The sequence below is a fragment of the Anopheles stephensi genome, chromosome 2 (assembly GCF_013141755.1).
Source record: "Anopheles stephensi strain Indian chromosome 2, UCI_ANSTEP_V1.0, whole genome shotgun sequence".
Taxonomy (NCBI): domain Eukaryota; kingdom Metazoa; phylum Arthropoda; class Insecta; order Diptera; family Culicidae; genus Anopheles; species Anopheles stephensi.
The window spans coordinates 26,760,467-26,786,176 of record NC_050202.1 but is presented as its reverse complement, the minus strand read 5'-3'; the positions used below and the strand labels follow the sequence as shown (position 1 = coordinate 26,786,176).

Here is a 25,710-nt window from a genome sequence, read left to right as displayed (position 1 = left end):
GCGTTCTGTTTGTGTGTTTCCGAAACCAGCTGCCACACACACACGCACATATAAACACCCTTCCCCGGGGGGTGTTGTTAGGGACAGGTTGCTCATAATCGGAATCAGTGTCTCGACAACCCGTACCGAAAAACTTGTTCCCGGTCCCGATCCCGCCCAGAAGACGAGCGATGAATGAAATTAAGCAAAAGCCCGATACCGGTGTTGGCAGTGTTGCCGGTCGACTGATGTCCGAGAGCAAGAGCGGCATGACAAAATGCTTGCGGTGGCAGAAGAGGTTACCAGCGACCAACGCGGAGCAGCAACAACAACAAAAAGTCGCACGACAGTTTGCATACAAAATTCTACAAAAAGGGGATAAATTAAAACGAGTTTTGAGTCGATCTCCAGCAGGCACGGCGGTGAAGAATCTTCGCACAGCCTCACAGCTGGCACACTGGATCGTTGCAGATTTTTTGGAGGAACTGCCGACATCCTCCAGAAATGTGACGGCTTGCCGAGAGCAGGTGTAGCAGGGCAGAGACTCTGACTCTCCAGACTGGATGGAGAGGATCGCATGTATGCAAAAACGGATCAATAGCACTGGATCGGTCGATCAACTTGCCGCGAGGGTTAGACCAAAAGCACACACGGAATGGTGGAAAGAATATGCAAAATTTTATAGTTCCTTTATGGTTCCACCGCTGCGCGCGTGTGTGTGTATTGGTTTATTTTCGGGATCGATGTTTTGCTGCTCTGTTGGGGGTTGGAAGGGGGTGTAGAGAGACAGAGACCGAGCATGCCGAGGCGACCAAAACGCTCTAATGAGTTGATGGCGATCTTCAACAACAAACCAAACAAAAAAAAAAAAAAAAAAAAAAAAACCGCGCCGAAGATTCACGCGTGTTTGGGATGATCAGATCGAGACATCCATTTCACTTGGACGAGTTGGTTGGACTCGGGATGTTCACGGCTGTCGCGGTGACCGGTCAAAGTAACCGGTTATGCTACAAGCATCGATAATGTTTTAGCTTGTCCGGCGGTTCTCCAGGGCTTGATAGAAGCGGATGAGTCATCTGCTGGCGCAGTAGGGTCTCGCCAAGCAGCCGTCCAGTCCCTTACAGTGTATCAATTAAAATAACAAACTGACCATTTATATCTTGAGCTAGTTGTGGACATCTGGATCTCTGGGAAGCTTAGTTCGAGAGTTGTTGGTTTATTCTTGGATCTTTCTGCGAAATCGCAACGCGACCATAACGCCTATATTTCACTGATCTGTCTTATCATAACGGGTTGATCTGAATGTTAAATATAGAATCGTTCCGCAACGAAACTGTGCTGCCCGGTCCATTTTCATTCATTAACATTTCTGCCGGTTAAGTTATGTGACGCGGGATGAAATTTGCCGACATTGGAGAGCACAAATTGAGGACTTTTTATCGCAGCGTTTTTTCTTTTACATAACATCTAACATTCTACTTTTTCTTCTCCTTCTGTTTCAGAATTGCCGTTCACAAAATGATGCGGCTTGGGCTATACCTTGCAGCGTCATGGACGTTACTATGTACCTACAGTGCCGCAATGCCAGACGTAAGTATACACACACACACGCCGAGTCGGAAGTCCACTGGGTTTTTTGCAATCATATTAGACATTAGTCACGATCGAACGGCCGTGTACGTGTTGTTTTTCGGTGGTAGAGAACCGTTGTGAGGCAGGAAATCGTAGAAGTTCTTATGTGACTGTGTTGTGACACAGTTCTGAGCTCGGTTGTGTAAAGTTACCACGTTTTGCAGCATACCGAGAAATTGGCAATTGTGTTACCAGCAGCAGGGCTGATTTTTTTGCTGTTGCTGCAACCGTCAGCAACATTGAAGGTTATGGCAAAAGAAACAAAAACAGTGGCTGCTACCCAAGACCCAGCAGAGGTGTGATTTTGTTTCAACTCATTCAACGGCTATTGGCTCTCGTCTACGTCACACTGGCTGAGGCCCACGGTACCACTTGCTTCGTTGCCATTGTTTGCCGTTTCATTCGCGTTGCTATACTTCCTACAACAAATCGGGGTAGTGGATACTGGAAGGGAGTTACGATCGTAACGTTTCCTTTCACATCCGCTCTAGCGGAAACCATAGCCATGGAAACATGGTACCTTCCGATTGCGGCGCTTTTCACTACCACTCGGCGATTACTAAACCTACCACTTAGCGTGAGCATAAAGAGAGCTCATGAACGCAAATACGATAGGCTTGAGATTTCGTATCGACTATGAATACAATCGCATTGATCAGCTTCGAATTGTTTGGAATACATTTCAAACCATAACTGACCGACACTCGCCCAGAACATGAACATGATTCGCTCCATCGTTGACAGCTGTCAACGGGTTGACAGGCGGGCCGGGCGAAAAGCCGCGTCTCACCATCGTCTCGCCGTGCGTCCAGCACACTTCCCAATTTGGAAGCCATTTAGCTGATCAATACTACTAATGCTAAACTTTATGATAATTGTCATCATCGGTAACGTATTATCTTACATCGAACCGCTTGCCAGCATTGCCGGGCGCATGTCGCCGGCCGTAAGAACTACCACAACAACAACCAAACCCGCCATTCCCGCCAGTTTTGGTAGTGCGGAGTGCGAAAAGATCAAATGTCATCGATGAATTTTTTATCACCCAATCGCACATAATACCGGTTGGGGAAGCACAATCGTCGGCGCATCCGCACGGGACAGGTTGTTTGAAGTTTTTCACTGGCTGTTTTGCTGTGTTTGCGGGCCGGGAAGATGGCTCACTAGCTTCACTAGGTTCTGCCTGCAGGAGGGAACGAGTTTGCTTAAACGGTTGAAATTGGATCCGATGTTCTAAGGCAGGGTGTTACAAAGGGAGATAAAGCTAAATGGGTGCGAGACGTGACGTGCCACCTTTTGTTTTCGGTACTATGATGATTAGCGTTTTATGGCATTCTGGGGGGGAGACAATTTTAACGCGCAGCTCTACGTAAATGGTAATTTGATTGATGAAAGAAGCGGTACACGGTTCGCTATCGATGTTGTTAAACTGTTTCTCCGAATTGCTGTGGGGTGACTCATAGGAAATGAAGATTTGTAATAGTTTAGGGTATTTTGTAAAATAAATATGGCGCCTCAAACTACCATTGCCGACAATTTTGGTATAGAGCATGTTTTGAATACGAAATTCTAGCTCTTAAAGCATCTTTCGTTGGAAGTTAGACTCTTCTATTCTTTAAAACCGACAAAATAAATATAATTCTTCAAAAATCGTTAGTTGAAAATTGGATGGTCTTGAAACAAGGCCTAGGGATTATATTTTATTCTCTTGAAAAACACTTTGCAATACTTTTAATAAAATTTAAAATTTCTTGCATTCATAATGAACAAAAAAATAAGAAAAAAATATTCAAAAAGTGCGTCCTTTGAGAGATCAAACAATAGAGTTTTATTTGTATACTTTACATTCAAAACTTTTGCAATAATGGCCAAATAATGCTCATTTTTAAGCGAGAAAAAGCAACAGTGATGGCGAAAATTAAATTAGAACAGAAAACATTAGGAATTGAATTTGGCTCTAATATTACACTCTAGATGCATTCCACAAAAATACCCCTTGTTCCCCAAAATAGACCCTTGTTGCCATTAGCTGGCACTTTGACCAATGTTGTCTTCAAAATTTAGGTTTGTTGTTTTTGTGTTGCAAGTCCATCTTGAACGCCAAAGGATTGGATAAGGTCCCCCAACAGATGTTTACCCAAAAACATTCTTTTGACTTTCTGGGAGTCTCTTCTATATTCAGAAGATATTTCCGAGGGGTGTTGCCAGGCACGCCAGGCTTAAAAATTTGATGCTCTAACATTTGAATTAAAACTACTTAATGATAAAGCCTCTGTTTTCCTCATTTGTTGCTCCTACAATTGAGTAAGTACATATTCTGTCACCCCGTACACGGGTTTTCTAAACCACGAAGCAGTCTTCAAGACGTGTTTCATTATTTGAACTCCTTACCAGCAAATGTCCAGTTGTGGATAAAAATGGAATATTTATGTTGCAAAAATGTTTAAATAAAACCTCAAAATCGTTAGCCAATGATAATTTAAGTTAACAAAAATGCCCAAAAGATTTTTTCAATGAGATATTGATTATAAAACACATTGTTTTTGTTTGATATATCTTACAAGGAGGGTTTTTTTGTGTTCTTGAGCAAGAAGTTGTAGGAACTGCTTATATAAACAATAATTTGTTTCCCTTAAAAAAATAGGAAACACAGCACAAATAGCCTCATTGGAAAGATTAAAGTCAAACGGTTTCTTTAAAAACGTACCACATAATCATGGATAAAAGCAGCAAGAGTTAAGGAAAAACAGCAACTTACCACAAACGACGAATCTGCCCGAACAGTTTTGCACGACCACACAACCCAGTAAGAAAGGAAAACCAAAACAAAAAAATCGAATCTTGCATAATTCGCTTGCAAAAATTGGGAATGATTTTTTTCTGTCTCTCCCTCGGCTGTCTGATCCCGCTCAGTCTGACCTAGTAGTGGCGGTGAAGCGAACAGGACCATAATTGAAAAAAAAATCGGAAATTGAATTCTCTTTAGATGAAAGCAGGCAGGCAAGCAAGGCAAGTGGGACAAGAAAACGAATTACTTTCGGGTGGTTTTTGCACAGCCATGTAAGGAACGGAGGCAAGGTTTTTTTTTTGTTGCTCGATTATTTCGAGGTTTCATTTGTTACTTTCTTATCATGGTCAGACATAATTTAAGGCCAACGATGCAAAAAAAAAAGACAACAAGCGAGCCAAATGTTAAAAAGCGAAAAAAAAAAACAGTACCTTATTTGTTTTGCACGGTTACATGAACAAATGGGACACAGCTTTTGTGTTTGGTTATGTTATTTGTTTACGTGATTAAATGCAAACTGTTGTAAAAGATTTTTGTTTAATTCCTTTTTCTCCCCGGGGAGTTAATCTTTTGCGTCGCAGTTCCGGTGACATATTTATTCGATGTTCGTCATCACCCTTTTTCGGATGGTTCACCAAAACCGTACCGACAAACCACGGCATAACGATCGCGTAACGGTGACCAATTAATGATTCTACACCGACGATAAATACCATACCGTGACAAACTGTGCTTCGCATTTTCTCCCCAGCTAGTTGGAACTGTTTTACCCATGCACAACCTATTCTGTTCCTTCTGTTTGATTGAGTAATCCAATCGTCGTTCGAGCTCCAAAAACGGACTCCGGCGGGGTTGATTGAGTTTCCATTTTTTTCCCACAATTATACACCCATTGCAATCGGAAAAGGGGCTTTTTCCCTTTCCACGGGCAGCCGTGGTAGGTTTCATGTTACAAGCGAGAGCGTTGTCCCAATCTTGTGCACTCGCGCTAGATGTTATCGGCGTTAGTTGTGTGGCCCTGCGATTGAATTAAGATGTCACACAGTGTCTCGCCAGATTTGTCACATGGTGGAGGGTTGTTATCAGCGCGACACACCTGACACAGACACCTTCATTCGAAAAAATGGTCGTCAGGCGGATTATGTCCACATAGCACAGGCGAGCTCTGTAATTGATTGCTACCTCGCGTGAGCTTTTCACGGTCTTCTGTGTGCCCTCTCTCAACAAACAAACACACAAAAAAACCCCGCAACGGAAGTCTTACGTCAGGAAGCAAGCGAACGATGATGCGTCAGTCACGACACCGGGGCGAAGACGGTTCAACGTTCGGTTTACTGATGTTCGGTTCGGCTCGGATAACTGTTTGGTGACAAGATGGAAACATTTCGAGTCAGATTAGCGGCTAGCTGAGAGATTTCGGGAGACGCAAAGTCTGATTTGTGTTGCTATCGAGAACGTTTCGGTAGAATTGGATTGTGCTGACGAAGATGTAGCGGTTGGGGGATCATTATTCTGCTCGCTATGGATATTGCCACATGCCTCGTAATGGACGTCTAAAAAAAAAAAACAAGACATCTTATTTATAGCTTATAGACAACTTATTTGTGAGTGCACACGGTGCGTGTGTACTTCGCGTGTACTTGCGAGGAGATTGTACCCAAATTTAGATCCACTTGAAGGATAGCAACAAGCTTGAGCTGCGCGAGAAGGACATCCAGAAACCGGTACGTCCGTTCGGTAGGTTGGCTTCAGTCGAGGCTTGGCTAGGTCTGGGTCTAGGTTACTACGACACGAACCGAGACGGAAAGGTTCGAAGGCTTGTCGACTCTCGAAATCGAAGTCGGGAGAAGCATCATTGACGCTGCGTTTTTTTGCTAGCGGTACCGGACACATGCTTTTAATTTCGGGGATAATTTACGAAACAAGAAAACGTGTACTTAACCTTGCCATTAATGTTTAAAAATACAGGTTCTTCTTGAAGCATCCCTTTTAAAAATACAAGGCACAGAATGCTCCAATTAATTTGTTTTTCGTTATCGGCTTTTTGTTCGAGATCGAATCAAATCACCCAAATACCGCCGTCACGTAATCTAACGAGCTGCATACCGTTCAAAATACCACACGCTTGCTCTTGCCTTAGTGGAACGATTTAATGAGCTCCTTATTGTGTGACAAGCGCTGCACCAGGCGGTTCACAGCTTGTTACTGGACTGGACATAAGCGGAACCGTTTGCGCCATGCAAGAAGAAGATTACTTTTATCCTTAAAGTAAGCTGCTTGCGTTGCGAATGTGGATCAAAACTGTTAAGGGTCTGGCAGATTGTTTTTCCGCAGCTGGCAAGCGTCCCCATGCTGTGTGTTCCACGTGTGTTCGAAGCATAAGCACAACAGGAATGTTATGTCACGGTGCACGTCGAGCTGTGGGTCATTTTATCAGTTCACTTGGCTGCCTGGTTTGCAACAGGCCGTTTTATAAACAAGCTTGTTAAATAGTAGCAAAATTTCAGGGGGTTCAAGATAACTTTGTGGCAACTTTGGTGCTTAGTAGGAAGCTGCTATAATTATGGCATCTTTAAGCTTGAAATTGTTTAAACATAATTCTGTAATTAAAAACTTTCCATGTCTTTTTGATGTTTTTCAATGAGAGAAACCGAAAAGTTGCATTGGAATTTTATGACTTTCGTTACTGCAAAATTAAATAAAATTAAAAAAAAAAAGATTTTTGTTGAGGTTCGTCGCTTGACGTCTGGTTGAAGTCGTTCGTTTTGTTATCCCGCAATAGCCCGAATCAATCTATGCCACCTTACGCGGTTCAATGCGCAAATCAACAAATCCGAAGCGGAATCCACCCCGCCTCACCCTATCTCCCACAATACCCCCCACCCCCTTCCCCCTCTTCCCACTGTAACTCTTTCCATGGCTCCACCCGGTGCATGGTACTCGTGAACTCATTTCCTCTCACCATAACAGTGAATCGCGCATTTCTCGTGTTTACATAATCCGGCCAGCTCGAACGCTAATTGACCTCGATGGCTCACAGCCACCACCACCACCACCCACCAACTCCGGAGATGTTTTTGTTTCGTAGCATTTTTGTTCGCGCAAAAGTTTTGTTCCGCACCGCGCAATGTGCAATGTGCAAAATTTGCATCGATAACACTCTACTCGTGCCTGAATTCCGGAGCAGCTGTTGTTGCACAGTGCAGTTTTCCACACCGTGCCAGGCGTTAGTTGCGGCCAATACACACACACACACACACACACAAAGCTAGTAAGATGTATAATGGGATTCCGAAGGTTACGTGCACGCAACGCTGATAAAGACAAATAGCAGCTCACCGGTTGCTCCCTGGGTTGCCTGGGAATGCTGGGCCGCGTGCATTTGTGTGTGTGTGTGTGGTTTTGTTTGTTCACCATACACACAAAAAAAGCATCCGCCATTCGTTTTCTTCCGGGATAATAATAAATAAGAGCGAGTATAGTAATGGCGAGAGTCACTCGGTTCGGATAAAAAGAGAATAATGCTGTCCATTTCATTAGCCGGGGCTTCGATTTTAGCTGCCTGAGGAAGTGATTAAGGGTCCTAAAATCAGTCTTACACACAAAACCTCCGCTCGATAGAAGGAGCTCTGTGTCTTAATCTAGCACGTGGTAGCGAGTATCAGAAACGGAATTGCCTTTTGGTGGACATGTTTTTCAAACACATAGTTCGCATCGGTGCTTTGTCTTTCGGCCGCATGTCTATCACTTGGCGTGCAAACACGCGTCTATAGACAAGGGTCCGTGGTAAGGTACCACGAGGGTTGCGATAGTGTAGCCGGCAAGGTCGAACAGAAGTAGACAGGGTGCATAGGCGAGGGAGCGAGCAGCTTAACCTGTCCCTCGGGCAATCGGCAAAACAATTGTACTAAGTTACCGAATCAAACACACACATACGTGCGAGTGGGCTAGATAGCCGAAGGTGGTTTGGCAGAGGTAGCCCACTGTCAGATGGAATCGTCGGCCTGGGTAACAAATGGGCCCATTAACACTCGCTTTATCGTGCAAGCGTAAAAGGGAGCAAAATCGCATAACGATTTATAGATTTTTTGTGCTAGATCACTGTTGTGTACACTCACCGAAGGTGTTCGGTGCCGTTTAAGCCTCCCGTTAGAAGCCGCGAATCTGGATCAGGTTTGTGGGCATAATTTATGCAAGGTACAACATGCTGGACAACGGGTTGAAAGGAGGGGGAGGAGGAGGCAGTGACAACAAATAACTATTCCACTACGTACGGATAGAATTTAAATCTATACTGCCCCGAGGCTTACGTCAGTCGAGCGCTAGGCCTATCTGATCCAGATCTAATCGGAGCACACCGAGCACACGGAATATGAATTTGAGCGATTGCACACTTCACTCAACACCACCAGCAAACCAATTTATCGTCCTTTCGTTCGTCCTTCTCGTCCCGTTCACAGATCCATCATCACATGTCCTCCGCCCAGCTACAGGAAGTGTTCCACGTAGATCACGTCGATCTGGTACCTCACTACGAGCTCGTCAAGCTAACACACCACACAAACAGGCCGGTCCTTGCCAGCTCCCGGCGAAAACGAAGCATCGATGGGCCGGTGGCGAAAACGAACGGTCTGTTCGCCAGCACGGCCGGTACCAACGGTCCCAATCACCACGTCAAAAAGGACCTCAGCAAGGTACGGTTCACCGAGAAAGTGAGCGAGCTGGGAGTGAAACCGAGCCAGCAGAAGAAAGCCGTCCCGAGGACCAGTTTTGACGGTCGACAAGAGATCCCACTGGAGGCGGGTCCTATGGTGAGCAGCGATCAACAGCAGCAGCAGCAGCAGGTTGATGACGCGACCACGCTGGAACCGATGGAGGATGGTGTCAGTATAGCGGACATTAACGAGCACCGGGTGTCGTTCGGTGCGTTCGGGGAGAATGTGAACCTCACGCTCCGGAAAACGGAAGGACTGCTGCGGGGCGGGGCACACTCGCTGCGGATGTGGAACGTCCGGTCGGATCCCAACTCGACGCAGGGACTGGTTTACGAGGAGATTCACGATGAGGTAAGTGGTGATGAAATTTTTGCCAGCAAAGAATGGGTTGCTTTCTTGAAGTTCACTTGCACAATATGCTCCCCGGACAAAGACTTCACCAAGACCGTGGAGAAGATCTTGCAAACGATTTCCGGCCGTGAGTTTCGAGCGTGGCCGGCGATACGGGTGAATTGTTCTCCCGAACGCCCACAAGCACAGCCGCCCAGAATTCCCACAATTTGTTCAATCGTCTACGGCTACCGTTGCCTACTAATTAGATGCATTTCGACAGTATCAACAACACCTGCTGGCAGGTGGATTGCGCGTAGCGCCGTTCTTCGTGCGAAGGTGTATATACCATTTTGATCCGTCTCGCGCTAACAACGCTGCCCGAACCCGAAGATCGATTGCACATTTGCCGCTCAGTAGCAGTACGTTCGTCCGTACGTATCAAAACACGGTGCAGATACACAAACCGTACCGGTGTATGTAATTAGACTGAAGGTCACCACCGGCTGACTCGTCAAGTCGCTCCACTTTGCGACATTGCTCTAAATATCGACCCGTTTGCCGACCGGAACGATCGTTTCACACGATGCAAACCTCAACCTGTTGCGCTCCGAGTCGCGCTACTTTGACAGTTAGTTGTCGCTGGCTGCTGCAGCAGCAAGGTGGTTTGATTTAATTTATAATTTAAATAATTCAATTCACCTCTCGCGACCGACGTGCTGCGCGTACGTGCTCTAAATTGTGAATCCAATGCTGGATTCACATCAGTCTTCTGGGAAATGGAGCTGCAGCACAGAAGAGAAGAAAAAACGTACCTAAATGGAGCTACCTTCCATTTACCCGTACCTTCAGATGGTCTTTGGAATGTCTGCAGTCAAGTACGTGTGGATATCGGCGTGCACTGTTTTTTACCAACGGCCAATGTAAAACTGGTCCGTTGTTTAATGGCCCTGGTAGTAATGATAGTTCTTAGCGCACCGAGGGCCCTACACTTAATTAACTAGGAGCAATCGGTTGGTCGAAGGATCACTTATTGATAGGATCATGCAGAGAGATCATGAGGTCGGACAACTCGAAGAGTGAAAAAATTTACAACCGTGTCATACTAATAGCCGTCACGGTTTAAAACTCTCGTCCAAATGTTTTTGCGTGTAAATTATCGATCCCTAATAGGTCGACACGCGTTACAAAGGTGACATACTTCGGGACCTATGTATACCGTCAGAGCCTATTTTCAATTTTCAACACCTGTTTGCACTAGGTTCGATGTAGAATTACAGGAGGTCCAACTCTTACGTCCGAGAACGTCTAAACGACCAAAGCGTGAGGTAAGAGCTCTTGCAGAGTTCTGGCCAGCTGACATGATTGGAGATCCTAATCGTAGCTTAAGGCTCATGTTGTCCCGTGTGCTGTCGATGTTGCGCCAGGTGTGATGGATAGCGGTGAAGAATGGGCAGCAAGTGTTTCAGGGCTCCGAGCCAAACGATGGCTAGCTCATGCCGTCCAGCGCTCCAATTTATCTACTATCTGCGCTTGTTGGGTGCTGTAAGGTCGTAGACAAGGGCAGTGAATGATGGCAGCCGGGTTGGAATTCCTCGTGCCGCTATTTACAGCCCATTTGGTAATCATACACTCGCCCTACGGCAAGGTTTGTACGGGTGGTGAGGTGTTGATTAAAGGTGGTCTCACCCCCCCAAGAAGGAGCTGTGACGGGCGTAAAGAAAAATGGTAATTCAAAGCATAAGATCGCATTGTTTAGTGCCTCGGGCGATGCTGATGTGTGTTAGCATGAGGAAGATTTAATGCTTTCGGTTGAATTCCCTTCGAGCAGCGGTTAGAACTGTAACGCAGAACAATGGCAACCCATCCTGCGAACGGAAAGGAAGGAATAAATAACATGTTTTGATTACAAACCATCACGCCTGTCCAGCCTAGCCCTTTTTTCGTTTGGAGGGTGAACAGAGATTGTGATGCGTCAAATCTGAACTCCGGCTAGAACCTTGAGCCGCTTTGAACCGCTGGGCGTTCCTTGTACGAATGTTTCGGATGCCTTTTATGCAAATAACCGCTACTTTGCGGTTGATCGATTTTCTGTCCAAAAAAACTTCGAAAAAAAAGCTGTCGAATGAATCACAAACTGTGGCCCTCTCGGTTCGATTGATGACGCGCACCCCCGGGTGCCGAGCAATATGTGTCCAAACATATTTGTTTTATGGTCGCAATGACCTTGCGCGGGACTGACCCACCGTTTAGCTTATCGGCAGCGGTATCGATCGATTCGCGATACGAGAAGAAGCTGAAGAATAAAAAAACAACAAGAGCTGGGAAACTAAAACTAATGCACACGGAAGTCCAGGCGGTATCGGCTTATATCCCCGACAACCCGCCAGCTCGTTCCATCCCACAGCAAACAACAAACAAACAAAAAAATTGGGGATGAAATTAAAAATATGAATGCAGATTTCGAGGTTTCGTCCCAGATGGGAAAGGCTTTGTGGATGGCTTTGTGTTGTTTGCTCCGGCCGGCAATATTTATTGCGACGCGTTGGGTCGAGTTCGGTGAGAAGTAGTACCAGTGAAACATTTTACTACGATAAGATTTATTACCGACAGAAGGTTTAGCACACACACACGGACACACACAGACACACACGAACACTTTTTCTATTTCTTTCGCCATCGCTGTCGGTCGAAGGTTGGCTGGCAGGTTGACGATCCTCAAGCTGACGGCGCTTGGAATTTAAAGCGTTCGTATGTTATGGTGTTGGGGGGGTGCAAAATCTGATCTGATTATTTTATGTAAAAAGCTACTCCTTTCGGAAACAGATGAGATCACTGGAGCGAAGGAGTGGTACGTGGATGGTAAATGTTAAAACAATTAAGTGTTTCTAATGAATGATAAACAAATAAATTATACACGACACAAATGAGTTTAATCACCCAAGGTACCCGATGACCGAATTTAGTGGAGTGTAAAACAACGAGCTCGTAAATTGTAATTATTTAACAAGAAAAGTAAATTTTGTGAATTAATTAAATTAAATCTTTTTTTAAATGTGCAAACAAAAGCTGGTGTTGTATTTAATGCTTATAGACTGAGCGCTTACTTGAACGTCTTCAGTTTATTTTTCCATATTTGACTAGCTGGCCGTCTTAAGGTCTCACGAGCTATCGACGAGCAACCTTAAGAGCTCTACGCTTAGGTTTTGTTTGTATTTTATTTTCTAGCTTATACTAATTTAGTCCAAGTTATTATAAATAACGCAAATACGAAATTAATTAAAATAAAATTTGACTTTTTTCAAACCTTTTTTTATCAAAAATTTGCAACAGTTAATAAAGACAAGGTATGAACTGTCTCAATGATCGCCTTAATGCATTATTTAAAGATTATCTTAATTCAGCTCACATTTATTTCTCGGAAAATAGTTCATAAACTCCAGCGAGTTCTAGCTCTATCAAGCAACCAATCTAATGAAATGATGTTAGTGTTGAGCAATAAGAAGTGCATACGATGAGTCTCACTGATGTATAAATTGAATTTACCCTCGTACTCTTTGTTAAATTCGAAGGTCTTGACCTGCCATTTTTAGCTTTCTGTGACTTGATTTTACTCATAGTTGCGTACGAGGAAGCGGTAAGGATTAGATTTAAATCCCAGTCCTACTGCTTGAAGATTGGCGCCGCTATAGCCTTAACCACCGGACCATCCCATCGTCACAGATCATTCTATTTATTCCTATGTGGTTTAAAGCACACAAAATACATTTTTAGTTGTCACAGAATAAAATCCTGAACAAATAAGTACATAACAGAGCTACAAGTCGCTTCAAACATTTGAATACTTAACAGAGCTTTGGACACCAAAATAATTTCTCGAGATCTCATTACTAATTCAAATCTTTAAGAGATCCCTTAGAGATAGAGTTGGACATTTCTACTCTACTTCTGTACAACTTTACTGGAAGATCAATTGTACTTTCTTCTTCTTTAGAACTACAACCTCGAAAGGTCTTGGCCTTGATTTTTTGACTTGAATTTGCCCGTTGCAAGGTAGTCAGCTCTGCGCACGGGAAGGCGGTCTGGATGGGATTTGAACTCTGGTCTTGTCGTGTGACGATCGGCACCTCTATCACCTCGATCAGTTGAATAGTTGTAACAAAGATGCTCACTTTGGTGAATTAATCGTTCGAAAAAGCTTAAAAGTTCATCGCAGAATAGTAATAATTTCTCAATTAAATAAAAAAAAACAACGAAAGACATTAAATTTACTTGGGAAGTGATTTGGAACTGTGCCTCCATTAGTACAAAGTTTAATTATTTGAAACCTGATTCTTTACATACTTGAAAATAAGTCCAACTGGTTTCTGCAGCTTCCTGAATACCATAAAGCAAACAAGAGTAATAATCGTCCGACCTACCAACAACCACCCAATTTCGGAACAACGTCTCAGCGGGAACTGTCTTCCAGCAGCATATCACTTACACACACACACACACAAACACACCCCAGTAGGTCACAAAATTGGACCTCAAATTGAAACAGCCAGCACCCGACCCAGCATGCAACATTTATGAGTTGCCTCCCCGGAAACGCACTCGTCGAATCGATAACTCGCCTCGGTTCGGCAGTGTCGGATCGATTACATTCACTTACGCCTTGGTAAGCCCATATTTGGCACTCACCGGGCACAACGGGGCTTATCAATTTGCGCCATCTTGACAAGGAGATGATGAACGGGTGGATGGAGATTTGTCATAAATTTATCAGATCATAGAGTGTGATTGAAGCCGCTCGTACAAGAGCTCGGTGGTTGAAAGTGAGTTAAGGAATGGTTTTATGCGTTACAGTGTGGTTAAGCTGTGCTCGCACAGTGGAAGTCTAGCTTGACTAGCGAGTCGAGCCATTTTACTCTCAGTTTTCTTTCTCGGATGTGCTGGATGGAAGCAATTTATTATGCCTCCCCAGTAACATACTTCCGCCGCAAAGTATGTATCTCGTTTGCGTTTTTCCCTCGTACTTAGCCGTATGGCCCATAAAGTGGTTACTGAGGGCTCGTTAATAAAGCCACTGTTATGTCGCCTCCCTTTTGCTATATTTTCCGTTCATTTTTTTTGTCTGACTTCCCTGGCCGCTCGCGGTAGGGATGCTTGCTCGGAAGCAATCCTATTGATACATCGTTTCACAGTTTCCAGTCCGTTTGGCACGATGAGCAGCGGGTCGGGTTTTGGTTGTTACGTTGGGGGTTTTTTTATGGCAGTTTTATGGCCGATTGAATTCGACAGCGGAAAGAGGAAAAACTGTGACGCGAAGGGAAGTGAGTTGGGCTTTTGTTTTCGGAGGGTTTCCAGTTCCGATCGGTGGATGTGGTGGCGATTTTTCCGACATTATGCAACGGTAATTTTTTGAGATCGGTTTGATGAAGCTCACGATCGGCTTGTAGCCTTTTGGTGGGCTTCAATAATGCGAGATAATAGTCTTCATTTGTAAGAGCCAGACTCCGTGGGGATTTTTTCTTCTCTTGTCTATAACTCCGATTGTTTCCCTTGTGACATTTGATATGTTGGAGCGAAATATACAAAAAGAGATATGTTGAGAGCTGCAAAAAGTTGATGCCGTTGGTGGTCAGCAGAGATTAAAGCTCGAACATTACTCGTGACCATGTATAGTGTCCCGTAATTAAACAAAAAAACTGCCGAGGTGCATATGACATAATTCCAGATTCCAACTGATCGCTAAAGATGTGGAAAAAAATGTGTGTCTCGCCGGGTACACGTTTCCCTATTGCCTGTCATCGAATATGTCAATGGGCCACTGAATCGCTCTCCTTCTTTCTCACTCACCATGAAACACGATATACCTCGGCAAAGGGCCACCAAGTACACGTCGAGGAAGCCAGCCCTGTATGCCAGTAAGCCAGTGAGGAAACGAATTCCACACCGGGAGTCCCTATTACGGATGGACGGAAGAAGGAAGCAATGGAAAAAAAGCAACTAAACCTTCACTAGCTCGATGTCATAATCGACTACCATCAAGCCGGACCAGCACGCTTTCGTAATGCGCGCGTCTCGTTGTTTCATCTTGGAAAGCTCCGAAATGTGTGTGCACCGGTCGTCGCCGGACGGACGGAGCTAAATCGCCATCACCATCTCACGCACCGCTGACGATACGGTTCAATTTTAGCTGCCGGACACCGAACGGTCCGGTTGAAGAGCGCTGTGTGAGCGTGTGGCCTGGCTGATTCCGGTTTTTGGTGTTTGTCGGTTTGGTCGGTCCTGCTGGAAATTGCATACCCCTTTAGTAAACTAGTTCTCATCCGCTGGTTCCAATTTTCTTTTTCCGGGGTTTTGCTGTTTGCTAAACTCGATGCTTCGCATCAATCTTCATCAGCCGTGGTGGAAATGTAGAGTGAAGAATGCCGTCCGAATTAATGCCAAGGACTCGTGAAGATGTGCGTCCGCGGAACTTTTGTGATGTGGTTTGATGGATGTGCAGTGATTAAAAAATCGAAATCGAATCCAGTCCAAACACCGATCGAGCTGTGGTTTAACGAAAATGGATGGGATCGGCGAGTTCTAGGTGGCGTACGCACACGCCACGCCATCATGATTGATTGTAACCTTCTGGCGCACGCGTGTCAGCTTAACAGCATGCCTATGCTGGTGGACAGATTTTTCCATTGTGAAGATGAAATTATGAGTCGCAAAAGACCTTGTCTTCCGTTTTTGATGACATTCGGGGTTTTTTGATTGGATGATGTCCAAGGTGTTGGAAGAGCTGTCATCAATGTGAGGAGATGACTATTGTTTGGAATGTCTATATTATGGGGCTGGGTTTGATGGCTGTGATTAATTTCGAGGCACCCAAGGACGTGTTCCGAGAGGTTAACAAAAGTAATCTTCGTTGATTGCTTTTTTGTAGAAAACGATGGAAGAATATCTCCAATAACTTATTGCGTCCTAAAAACGGGAGCAATTTCCTTAACCTTTCGGCTGGGAGTGATTCAAAGTGGACTCATAAAATGGAGTACATCAAAGAGCAGACATGACCTCATAAGTCCTTTAGTTCCAAAGAGATCATTGTTTCAACGTGATCAGATGACTTTACTTAGGTAAAATAGACCGTGACTCCAATCGATTAAGCTCCCCAACTTCAATAACTCCTTCGAACGGAGACATCCAGCTACTTTCCAATTCCGACTCCAAACAAACCATGAGCCTTTTCACAGTAAACACTATTAACAGGGCGCCAAAAACATACATTAACTTCTTCTCAGTAGGCAGCTGTGCATTGCTAATAAATACTCTACCTGACGGTAATGTAGCCCCGTACAACCGGACCTAATGACATGCGCTAGCTGACTTATGCGAAGGCTTTCGAAGGGTTTCGCGTTTTCCGACGGGTCCGGCGGCTTGCCTTCCAAGGCCCTCGCAGCAATCGAACCGATTCACGCATGATTGAGTTGGTTCCGAAATCGGTTCCGTTTCGTTTGTTTCTGCCCTGATGACAGCGACATGCATCGGTGGACTATTTCCACACAAGAAATTGGTGCAAGCATTGTCTGACAAAGTGCTGCAATAAAGGCATCGCTTAAACAGTAGTTCCGAGCGCGGCGCGGTATCCGCACCAAGCACAGTGGGAAGTTTATTGAAAGGTGTTAAATGTACCGGGTCCGGTCGGCCGAAGCTTGGGGACAACATTCCTCCAACTGGCTGGCCTGCTGCTTGGTGCAGACCCACATGGAGATCCGGCGTGCATCCATAAATAATGCACGATTCCCACATACACGTCCTTGCGAGCCGGTGTCCAATGTCTTAACGGTGGTGGTGCTACAAAGTACTCTGGCCGACTTCACCGTCACCAGCACAATTGTTAAAGCACCCTCCAGCCCGAAGCTGGTTTTGATGTTGTGCTGACCTTAACACTTGAAAACCACACCACACACTAGAATGTGTGAGTCGAGCACAGCCCGGGGACGGTGAGGAAACGCCCGATAGAACAGGTTTGCCATTTTTCTTGCCCATTTGAATGGGGAGGTTTTGCATTAAGCTGCCGACCGGGAGAATTGAATAGAATTGCTCATAAATCAATCGCTGGAGAGTTGCTGGTCGAGGCTCCACTTCGCGCCAAAGTCTCTGGGACAGGTGCCTAAGGATAACTTGAAGTTGGGGTATGGTTGGACCGTGGAACCGCCACGGTGGTAGGAACGGGCGGGTGGTCGATGTATCCCAATAAGACCTTGAAGGACACAACGACAACTACCTTTGGCCGAACTCTCTCGGCCAAGGTTTACTACCGAAGTATCCACACGTTTGGTGCGTAATCCTCTTAATCGGAACAATACAACTCATCCGGTCCGAGAGTGACTTGCGCATAGCTAAAACCACTGCCAGTAAGGTGCGTGCGTGGGCACACGTAACACTCTTTTCGGTGTCTTATTGGAGCGATAATTCTCTGCAAAGCCTTCTGAGGGGATGCAAAAGGCTAAAATTAGTGCCCCAAACCAAACGCGCCCGATGATTGATGGAAACCGGCAGGCGACAGACAAAGCACAATCTTAATGCTTCCTCCCCCGAGGGAGATGAGAATGGATTAGAATGGGAATGGCCTCAGGGGGGCTGTTACATAAGCTCGGGTTCTAGAAACCAGCCCTGCTGGACATGCCTCAAGCGGTCCGGTAGTTTCCTCGCTGTAAAACATCAAAGTGACACGCGCTACTTAAAAATGGCCGACATTGAGCTGGTTGAAATGGTTTGTGCTGCATGTTATTATCCCACCGCACAGACCACAGCACCGGTCAATGCTGGTGATTGCTGCCCACACGAAAGCCAACCTTCGCCCGTATCAGTTTGTTGCTAGCGAAGCACGCAGATCTAAGCCAAGCTGGTGTGTGCGTTCCAGCTGTGTAGCTGTGAGCACCGTTGGGGGAAACCGTTTCCTTGTTCTTATGGCACGTAATACGGTGGTTAATTACTGTGCTCCCACGCTTGGCCGATGCTCGGGGAAAAACAGCTGTTGACAGTCTGCTAACCGATGTTTAAAACACACACGCAAACAGGACACACCACAACAATGAGGTATGCAAAATTGAACCTGGACACATTACACGCGAACACCTTGCAATGACACAAACGCGCCCAATAAGCCCATTCCTGATGGGACACTCTGATAAGAATGTGTTAATTGTCACGCGATCAGTATCGGTAATGTTCGCTGATAAGCATCTCCACCGATCGCCAACATATGATCAACACAATTGTAGCATTCAGGTTACTTATCAACTCACATTGAGCTCGCTGCTAATGTGTCAGATTGCGTGAGCCGATTCCGTTTTCGCCAACCACCACAAATCAAGCGATAAAGCACCACCGGGCTGACAAAACAATGCAGAACGTACTGTGCGTACTTCCAGCTTGGGGCTTTGGGAACGGATTGACAATTTTTTTTTCGGTTTGTGCTAAACTCCCAGCAAATTAGGCCCCGGGCTCGCTTTACACAACAGGCAGTAGGGTAGATAGACAGGTGGGAACTCTCACGATGCGGTAACAACGATGCCTACCATCGCTTCCTTCTCCCGTAGCCTTTGAAGTGGAAAGCAAGGCAGAAGAAAACAAAAAACCGGAGCCATATCGGTATCTCTTACCCTCGGCCAAACCGGAAGAAACCCGCACTGATGAGCTGCCCGGTATGGCAGCATTCGCCACATTCGCCCGCCATCATCAGCCAGCAAGCAAGAGGGTGCGAGACGAAAACGAAAACGAAAGTGTACCATAACCATAACCATTCTGCAATGCCCGTCGTGCGGAAGTAATGGAAGCTGGAACCGGGTGGAAGGTACTGGTTTCGCAAGCGGGAAGAAAGTAAAAGCTCGTGCCAGCTCGGCTGGCAGGTGCTCGGATGGGGAAGCCGACACACACCGTTGTTTCTCATGGCGTCGGTGAGGTTAGACTTTTAGACAGGCACGGTCGCGATCTGCATCTGGAGTCGGTCAAATGGGGACGGTTGTGGCGCTGGGATAACTGTTATGGCATCAGGGCAACACGCTAACTATCTGCCAAAATGTGAACTTTGAAGTTTGAATCTAATTGGCTCGAACCGCACGGACAGTGGTTCCGGAATTCACTACTATGGTCACGATTTCCACCGCCTTACCAGCATACAGTGAAACGCAGCATTCAAAGCGCAATTGTTGATACAAATGTTACGTGCTGCGGCATGAAGGTACCGTGGCCGTTTTGTCTGCGCACGAGATAGAGAGTTCCGTTCATCCGGGACGTGGCACGACCCGGCAGCAAAACAATTTGCCGCCGTCAACTCGTCGGAGCAAAAATGGTTCACTTGCACTCGCCGAGGGCACGAGACGAGAAATGTCAAGTTCACAGCTGTGTGGCTTTGTAACTTTGACGTGAGCGCCCGGATGTGGACATAGAGCTCTTTGTTGCGCGGGTTGTCAAACCACACAGAAGAAGTGTTGAGCTATGATGAGGTTGCACCGCGCGCTGTTAGATGTTACCGGACAAAGTTTGGTCGGTTCAATTGTTGTAGCAGCCGCTATTTCGTGCAGCACGATTTTGTGTGGCGAAAGGGATGCGGAGTAAAGGAAAGAATTGACAGACAGACAGACGGATACCGGATGGACGATTGAAAATTGGACGAAGTGAAATGTTGCCTTTGAATGACACATTGTTGTGGAGAGTGCCAGAGGTTTCTGTGGGGAGTGATGGACTGAAGAAGTTTAACCATTGAGTGTTTCTTTCAAAGTTTGATAGCAATTAAGGGAATTTCTCCCGAGTTTACAGATCACGAAGATGCGTCTGTACTGTCGATCATCCAGACTACCAATCGTGATACTGGAGGAACCTGGCATCGCCTGGTTAATCTTTTGGGTTAGAAATTTGAAAACTATTGTAAACAAACCTTCTTAGTTCCAGTCGAATGTTTAGCTGATTTTTATCAAAATCAACAAAAAGAACCATTTGCATCAGATAATTCTGATCTGCTACATTAACTTCCGTGACGCACGTGCAACGAACCACAAAGGCAAGCGAATGTTTCTTACGTCACGAAGGGTAATGTCCTCCAAAACACAGTATATCTCGTCTAATTAAAATAAATCATAAAATTACCTACAAGAAAGATCATTTGATGTCTGCATTGCTGTGCACCGAAATGCTCGATATAAACTGCTCATCCGTACACGCAAAGGCCACTGACGTCAAACGAACAGCAAAGTCTAGCTTCCCAAAGTCACATTGACCAAGTGACAGATGAACCATCCGTCTCCGCGTCTGTGACAGCCCGAGCCTCAGTCAACTCTTCAGTTACTTACCTACTCAGCCGACCGTTTCAAATTACGCACGGTACGAATTATTTTCCAGCTGTCATTGAGCTGCCCAGGAAAAACTGCCCGTCCTGGCCGAGTTTTGTGTTTGCTTTATGGGGCAGAGGGCATCGTAAATGTGACAGACAGACCCGAGATGAAATCGAATCGAAGTTTCAATACATCACGGCAAGTTACGCAATGCGCAATCCACCGCGGCTGAGAACTGAAGTTGAGACCATCCGAAAGAACGCCAAAGGGTTGGTGCGCTCGGGATGCTTTCGCTGGGAAAAAAGGGTTGATGGGTTCCTGGGGAGTTCATACATTACGTCAGTATGCGCAGCACCATGACATGTGTCCGATGGAATCGTCTTCGATCGGAAAGTGCACCCTGGCGGAGGAAACCTTTCGTGTTGGTTGATTGATTGGAATTGGGTTTTGTGCACGGAAAGGGGATCAAAGATCAACTAACCGATCATATTTCATGCAACTCGCTCACCCGTTGCCGACTGTTAGCTAATCACTTGTTTATTCTTGTGCCGGTTTATTGCAGGATCCAGAACCAGCCGACTCCTTCGGTGACATCTACCAGGATGAGGAAAATGTGGCGGCAGTGCTGATGCGAAAGCACCTGGAAAGTGGAGATCTAATGATGGTAAGTGTTGCGTCAACTTTTGCGTTTCCTCAGCAGTAAAGACTGCTGTGAATGGGCCCATTTGTTTGGTGGAACTAGCGTTTGTGTTGCCATCGTTAACCGAGCGGCTAGATTGCTCTACTTCAAACGAAAAAGCATCTCAATGCCTCAGCCTAACCTCATAATACGTTATATCCCTGCTCCTCATGTTTCGGTCGGGTTGATTTGTGTGTCGTGAAACATTATCCCCAAACAACCTCCGTTTCGAAGCATTTCGATGTCGGCGTAGATCATAATCAAACCAGAGCACCAAAGCAGTGACTCACCACGCTCGCCCATCACCTTTTGCCGACCCTTTTGGGGTGTGAAACTTAAAACGGTTCCGGTCGTGCTTTCGTGAGCCGGTTCTCACGAGCCGCCTCTTAAGAGATCCATACCAACATCCTTGACCTAATGCCGATTCTCCGGTGCACCGAGATGGTCTTTCCGGAAAGACAGGAAAATAAAGCTCTTAATCGACACCACCGTGCGCGGCCTTTCCATTATTTCACTTAGGTCCACCTTTTGCGGGCAATTACCGACCCGTGGAACTACAAATTATACTACAGACCGCCCCGGAACTGGTCCGATATCGATCTTCTCTAGAATCTTCCGATCTTTGGCCGAAGCGATAATGGGTCTCGGATGGTCTCAAGGGCGCACCGTCTGTTCGTGCCGGTGATTACGCTTCTTCAGGTTTTTTTTTTCCTTCCCCCGTCGGTCAGGATGTAATACCTTCTGATGAAGCAATTAATCGTGCCCGAAAGGTGAATCGTTTATGCGGTAGGACACGGCAGGTCAGATTAACGCTGCAAACCCTCGCAGACCTTCGACCTCGGGGCACCGAGAATCCTTTACGCGGGATTCACATTTCTTTCGCCTTTGTGGTGCAGCGAAACAGGCCGCAGCAAGCGGGGAAAAAAAGGAGATGTCACCGTGCACCGATGATGGTGCCGATGATTAATAGCATCCACCCGATGCCCGTTTGCCAATTGCCGGGGCAACCTTTCTTTTTCTTTCCTCCGATGCCGAAGGTTGACATTGGGGGAGATGACCTCAAGGTCACGTAACCGACCCCCGGTAAACCGACTGTCTCATTTCCCTTTCGTTCGCATACGCTGATTAATGGGCCGCAATCGCCACACGCCGTGGTGTGGTTGTTGCGTGTCAGTGAATAAATTCATATAAATATTTCTCTCACTTAGTGGGACGGTTACGATCGTTAAGCGCAAAATGATGATAAACGATGTCTTTTCGCGGGCAGGACAGTACCTGGAACGGTCGTCGGATGGGTACGAAGTGTACGGAGCGATAAGGGCAGACGGATGATGCGAAGTATTTCAGTATGAAACAAATAGATTTAAAATCACTCACGTGCAACGATTACGCCGGTTGGAGCTACGGAGATTTGGTCACGTAATTGTAAATCGTATTGAATTATTTATTAGGCTGACGCGTGGCCTCAAGAGACTTTCTCCGTGTTTTTTCATTGAAATAATTTGTAACGTATTTAACGCGAGATTTTAAACAAAAGTTGCTATAATATAGATCGTGTATCGAAATTGCTATAATATCGTTAGTAAAACAATGTCTCTTTGCTATAAAAACAATCGAAAGGTAATTTACGTGCTATAATACTGTCAAAAATGACAGCTCTAACCGTCATTTCAGTTTTAAATTAAAAATCGTTTATTTTAATTTCATTTTTTGTTACTTCGATCGCCTATCAGACCTGCTCACTGTCCTGTCGGTACATGTGCACAAACAGGAAATGAGCCCCGTTAAACACATTCACATTTATGCACAGTTGCAGGTGACCCGTTCACGCCGGCATACCTGAGCTGTCGATAGGGAATGTTTATAAATTGTGCGCGCTTAGATTGGACGCGTGATGCGGGAAAACGCGTGATGAATATGCAAAGATCGTCGTGTCGATACGCTGGCTGGCTGGTTCACTATTTCTTGGCACTATTTTTTTTTCGCTCAAGGACTGCAAAACATCTTCATCCGGCGAGAGGTGCAGCCGGCGAGGATTGCATTTAAGGTGAAAAATAATAAGCAGTTTGATGAAAGCGGTATTGCTTCAGATAAGCGTGGTGAAAGATGAGGAAGCGTTGCAATCGAAACGGCGGTACCCAATCTCCGTTTATAGAGAGTTTGGTAAGCGCGTTGCTTCACCTACAGAGTACAGAGCACTAGAGCTCATAGGCTGCAGTTGAGGAGATGGTCCCTGACATTATTTTCCTCACCAAACATGTCCATATGTTGTCATGACGCGGTGCACCATAGCGCCGGCGCAGTATGCTAATTGGGCATCAAATTTGTACACCTACCGGTGCGCAATTATCGACGCCCGAAATGTGGTGGACGCGGGCCGTGCGCGGGCCACACCAAACCGAGCCGAAAGGTGTGGTCAAGGTCACGCGCCGTGAAAGAAGAGAGTGAAGCGAATGTTAACGCTAACGAGAGTTCCATTAGGCAGATATGCAACGTTAACCGGTGGCCAATTTGAGTCGTCGCACCCTATGCCTGGATTTAGCAACAAATTTGACCAATCGCCCGGGTGGTACCACCCATGTCCAATATTGGCGATTTCGGGGTGGGTTGGTTTTTACCACCCCTTGGAAGGTGGTGACTTTGACCCCAATTTTCACTACACAATCGAACGTTGAACTGGTTGAAATGCTGGAGGTGATTGTGCGGGAAAATCTTGAAGTTCAACTTGACTTTGTTGTTAAACAAAACAACTCCAAGCTCCAAACAAAGCATCCTTCTGCGTAGCTTTTGTTTGTTGCGCCAACCGGCTACTTCTCACACGTGTCAATAGGATCAATCAATCTTCTTAACCACCCAACAAAAATTGCCGTAAGATAACCTTCTTGAAGAACAAAAACAGACCTGAATCAAATTACCCTTTCTGAAGGACTCTTGGCTATTATGTGACCATACGCAATTGCGCAACGCAGGGAACTTACTTGGTGCTCCGGCTGCTGCATAAACAATTATTGACAGCCGCACCACACAAAAACGGCAGCCCCGAAAAGCTAATCCAACAGTCCGGAAGTGACTAGCCGCACGCGCAGCTCGCGTTGTGGTTATTGTTGTTGCGGATTGTTGGTGCTAATTGTTGGCAGCCTTCCGTTGTCCTCAGCTCATATTATAATAATGGAAATCAAATTGAGGGAAAAATAATTCCTCATAAGTTCAAGTACACCCTTAACGGCGCAACTGTCTTACCGGGCGGTACGCATCAAAAGGAAGGGCCCTTTTTGAAAGAATCGCAATAGGGCATACGTATTAGCATGCAAAGAGCCCGTGCCGTCAGCAGCAGGAGGAAACAAAAAGGAAGACGCAACGCGGAAGTTCGACAAGTTCGACTTCCGTGACCTGGTGACTCCCCGCACGATAGCGACCACGGCTAACCCCATTTCAAGAGCAGCCGCTTCTTCGCCGCTTCTGACATTGGAGCGTTGAAGCGTTCGGTTGCTCAATGCAAAAAGTGGGCAACAAGTGAACTCCCTTTCGGATGCTCCTTGCGGTCGATTCTTTGCGGTTGTCAGATGGCTTAGTGAGGTTTATCGGGGTCTGCGTATTATTGCCGTTCTCGACGATCATCTCCACAAGCAAGTTCACCTTCACTGGACGGTTTTTTGACGTGCCAATTATGATCAATTGTTGTGGTGGCCTATCAACCAACGTTCGTTTAGGCCGATGGAAACGAACCCAACAGCGCTCACGTGGGAAGCTCCTGTGGAAGCCCCTACTCGCCAGGGTAATGGATGTTGATAGTTGCGGCACCATTACGCCCCTATCCTTAGCGTATGCTCGGGGATAGCGGAGATTAAGCTCTGTGCAAGGTCTTCTGCTCCTAGTGCCCGGGTTGCTCTTTCGTCGCGGTACGATAATCGATCTTCAAGGATAGCTCCGGCACAAGAACCTTCAGAACCCGGTACACTGCGAAAAGATGCATCGATGCAATCAAAAGCAATCGCGGATAAAGTGCTATCGGATCCTTTAATGGTGCGCTTCCTTCCTTCCGATGTTCAATGCCAAAGCGGGCTGTTCCGTTCGTGAGGGAGCATATTAATAAATCATTAAAGTTAAAATGGCCGGCAAGAGGAGTCGGTACACTGCAGTGGACTAACTGCAGCTAAAAATAATAATCATTCGCTTAGCTCGACCGAAGCTCACAATGGAGGATATCCTTCAATCCTTCCTGCAAGCACTTTACAACACATATAGACACTATCGGAACCGGTTCGGGGATATTTT

At 46.0% G+C, this 25,710-nt stretch overlaps 1 protein-coding gene across 9 annotated transcripts in view; it reads left to right on the top strand.

Annotated features, from left to right (window-relative positions):
* LOC118505965 (A disintegrin and metalloproteinase with thrombospondin motifs 1) overlaps positions 1-25,710 on the top strand; it is a 92,934-nt gene that overhangs the window by 25,780 nt on the left and 41,444 nt on the right. For all 9 annotated transcript variants that reach the window (XM_036042505.1, XM_036042503.1, XM_036042504.1 and 6 more), the window contains exons 3-5: positions 1,482-1,569; positions 8,860-9,465; positions 21,319-21,420. In XM_036042505.1, coding sequence (XP_035898398.1) covers positions 1,498-1,569; positions 8,860-9,465; positions 21,319-21,420 — 780 coding nt within the window. In that variant the 5' untranslated portion in view covers positions 1,482-1,497. The remainder of the gene's footprint in view (positions 1-1,481; positions 1,570-8,859; positions 9,466-21,318; positions 21,421-25,710) is intronic.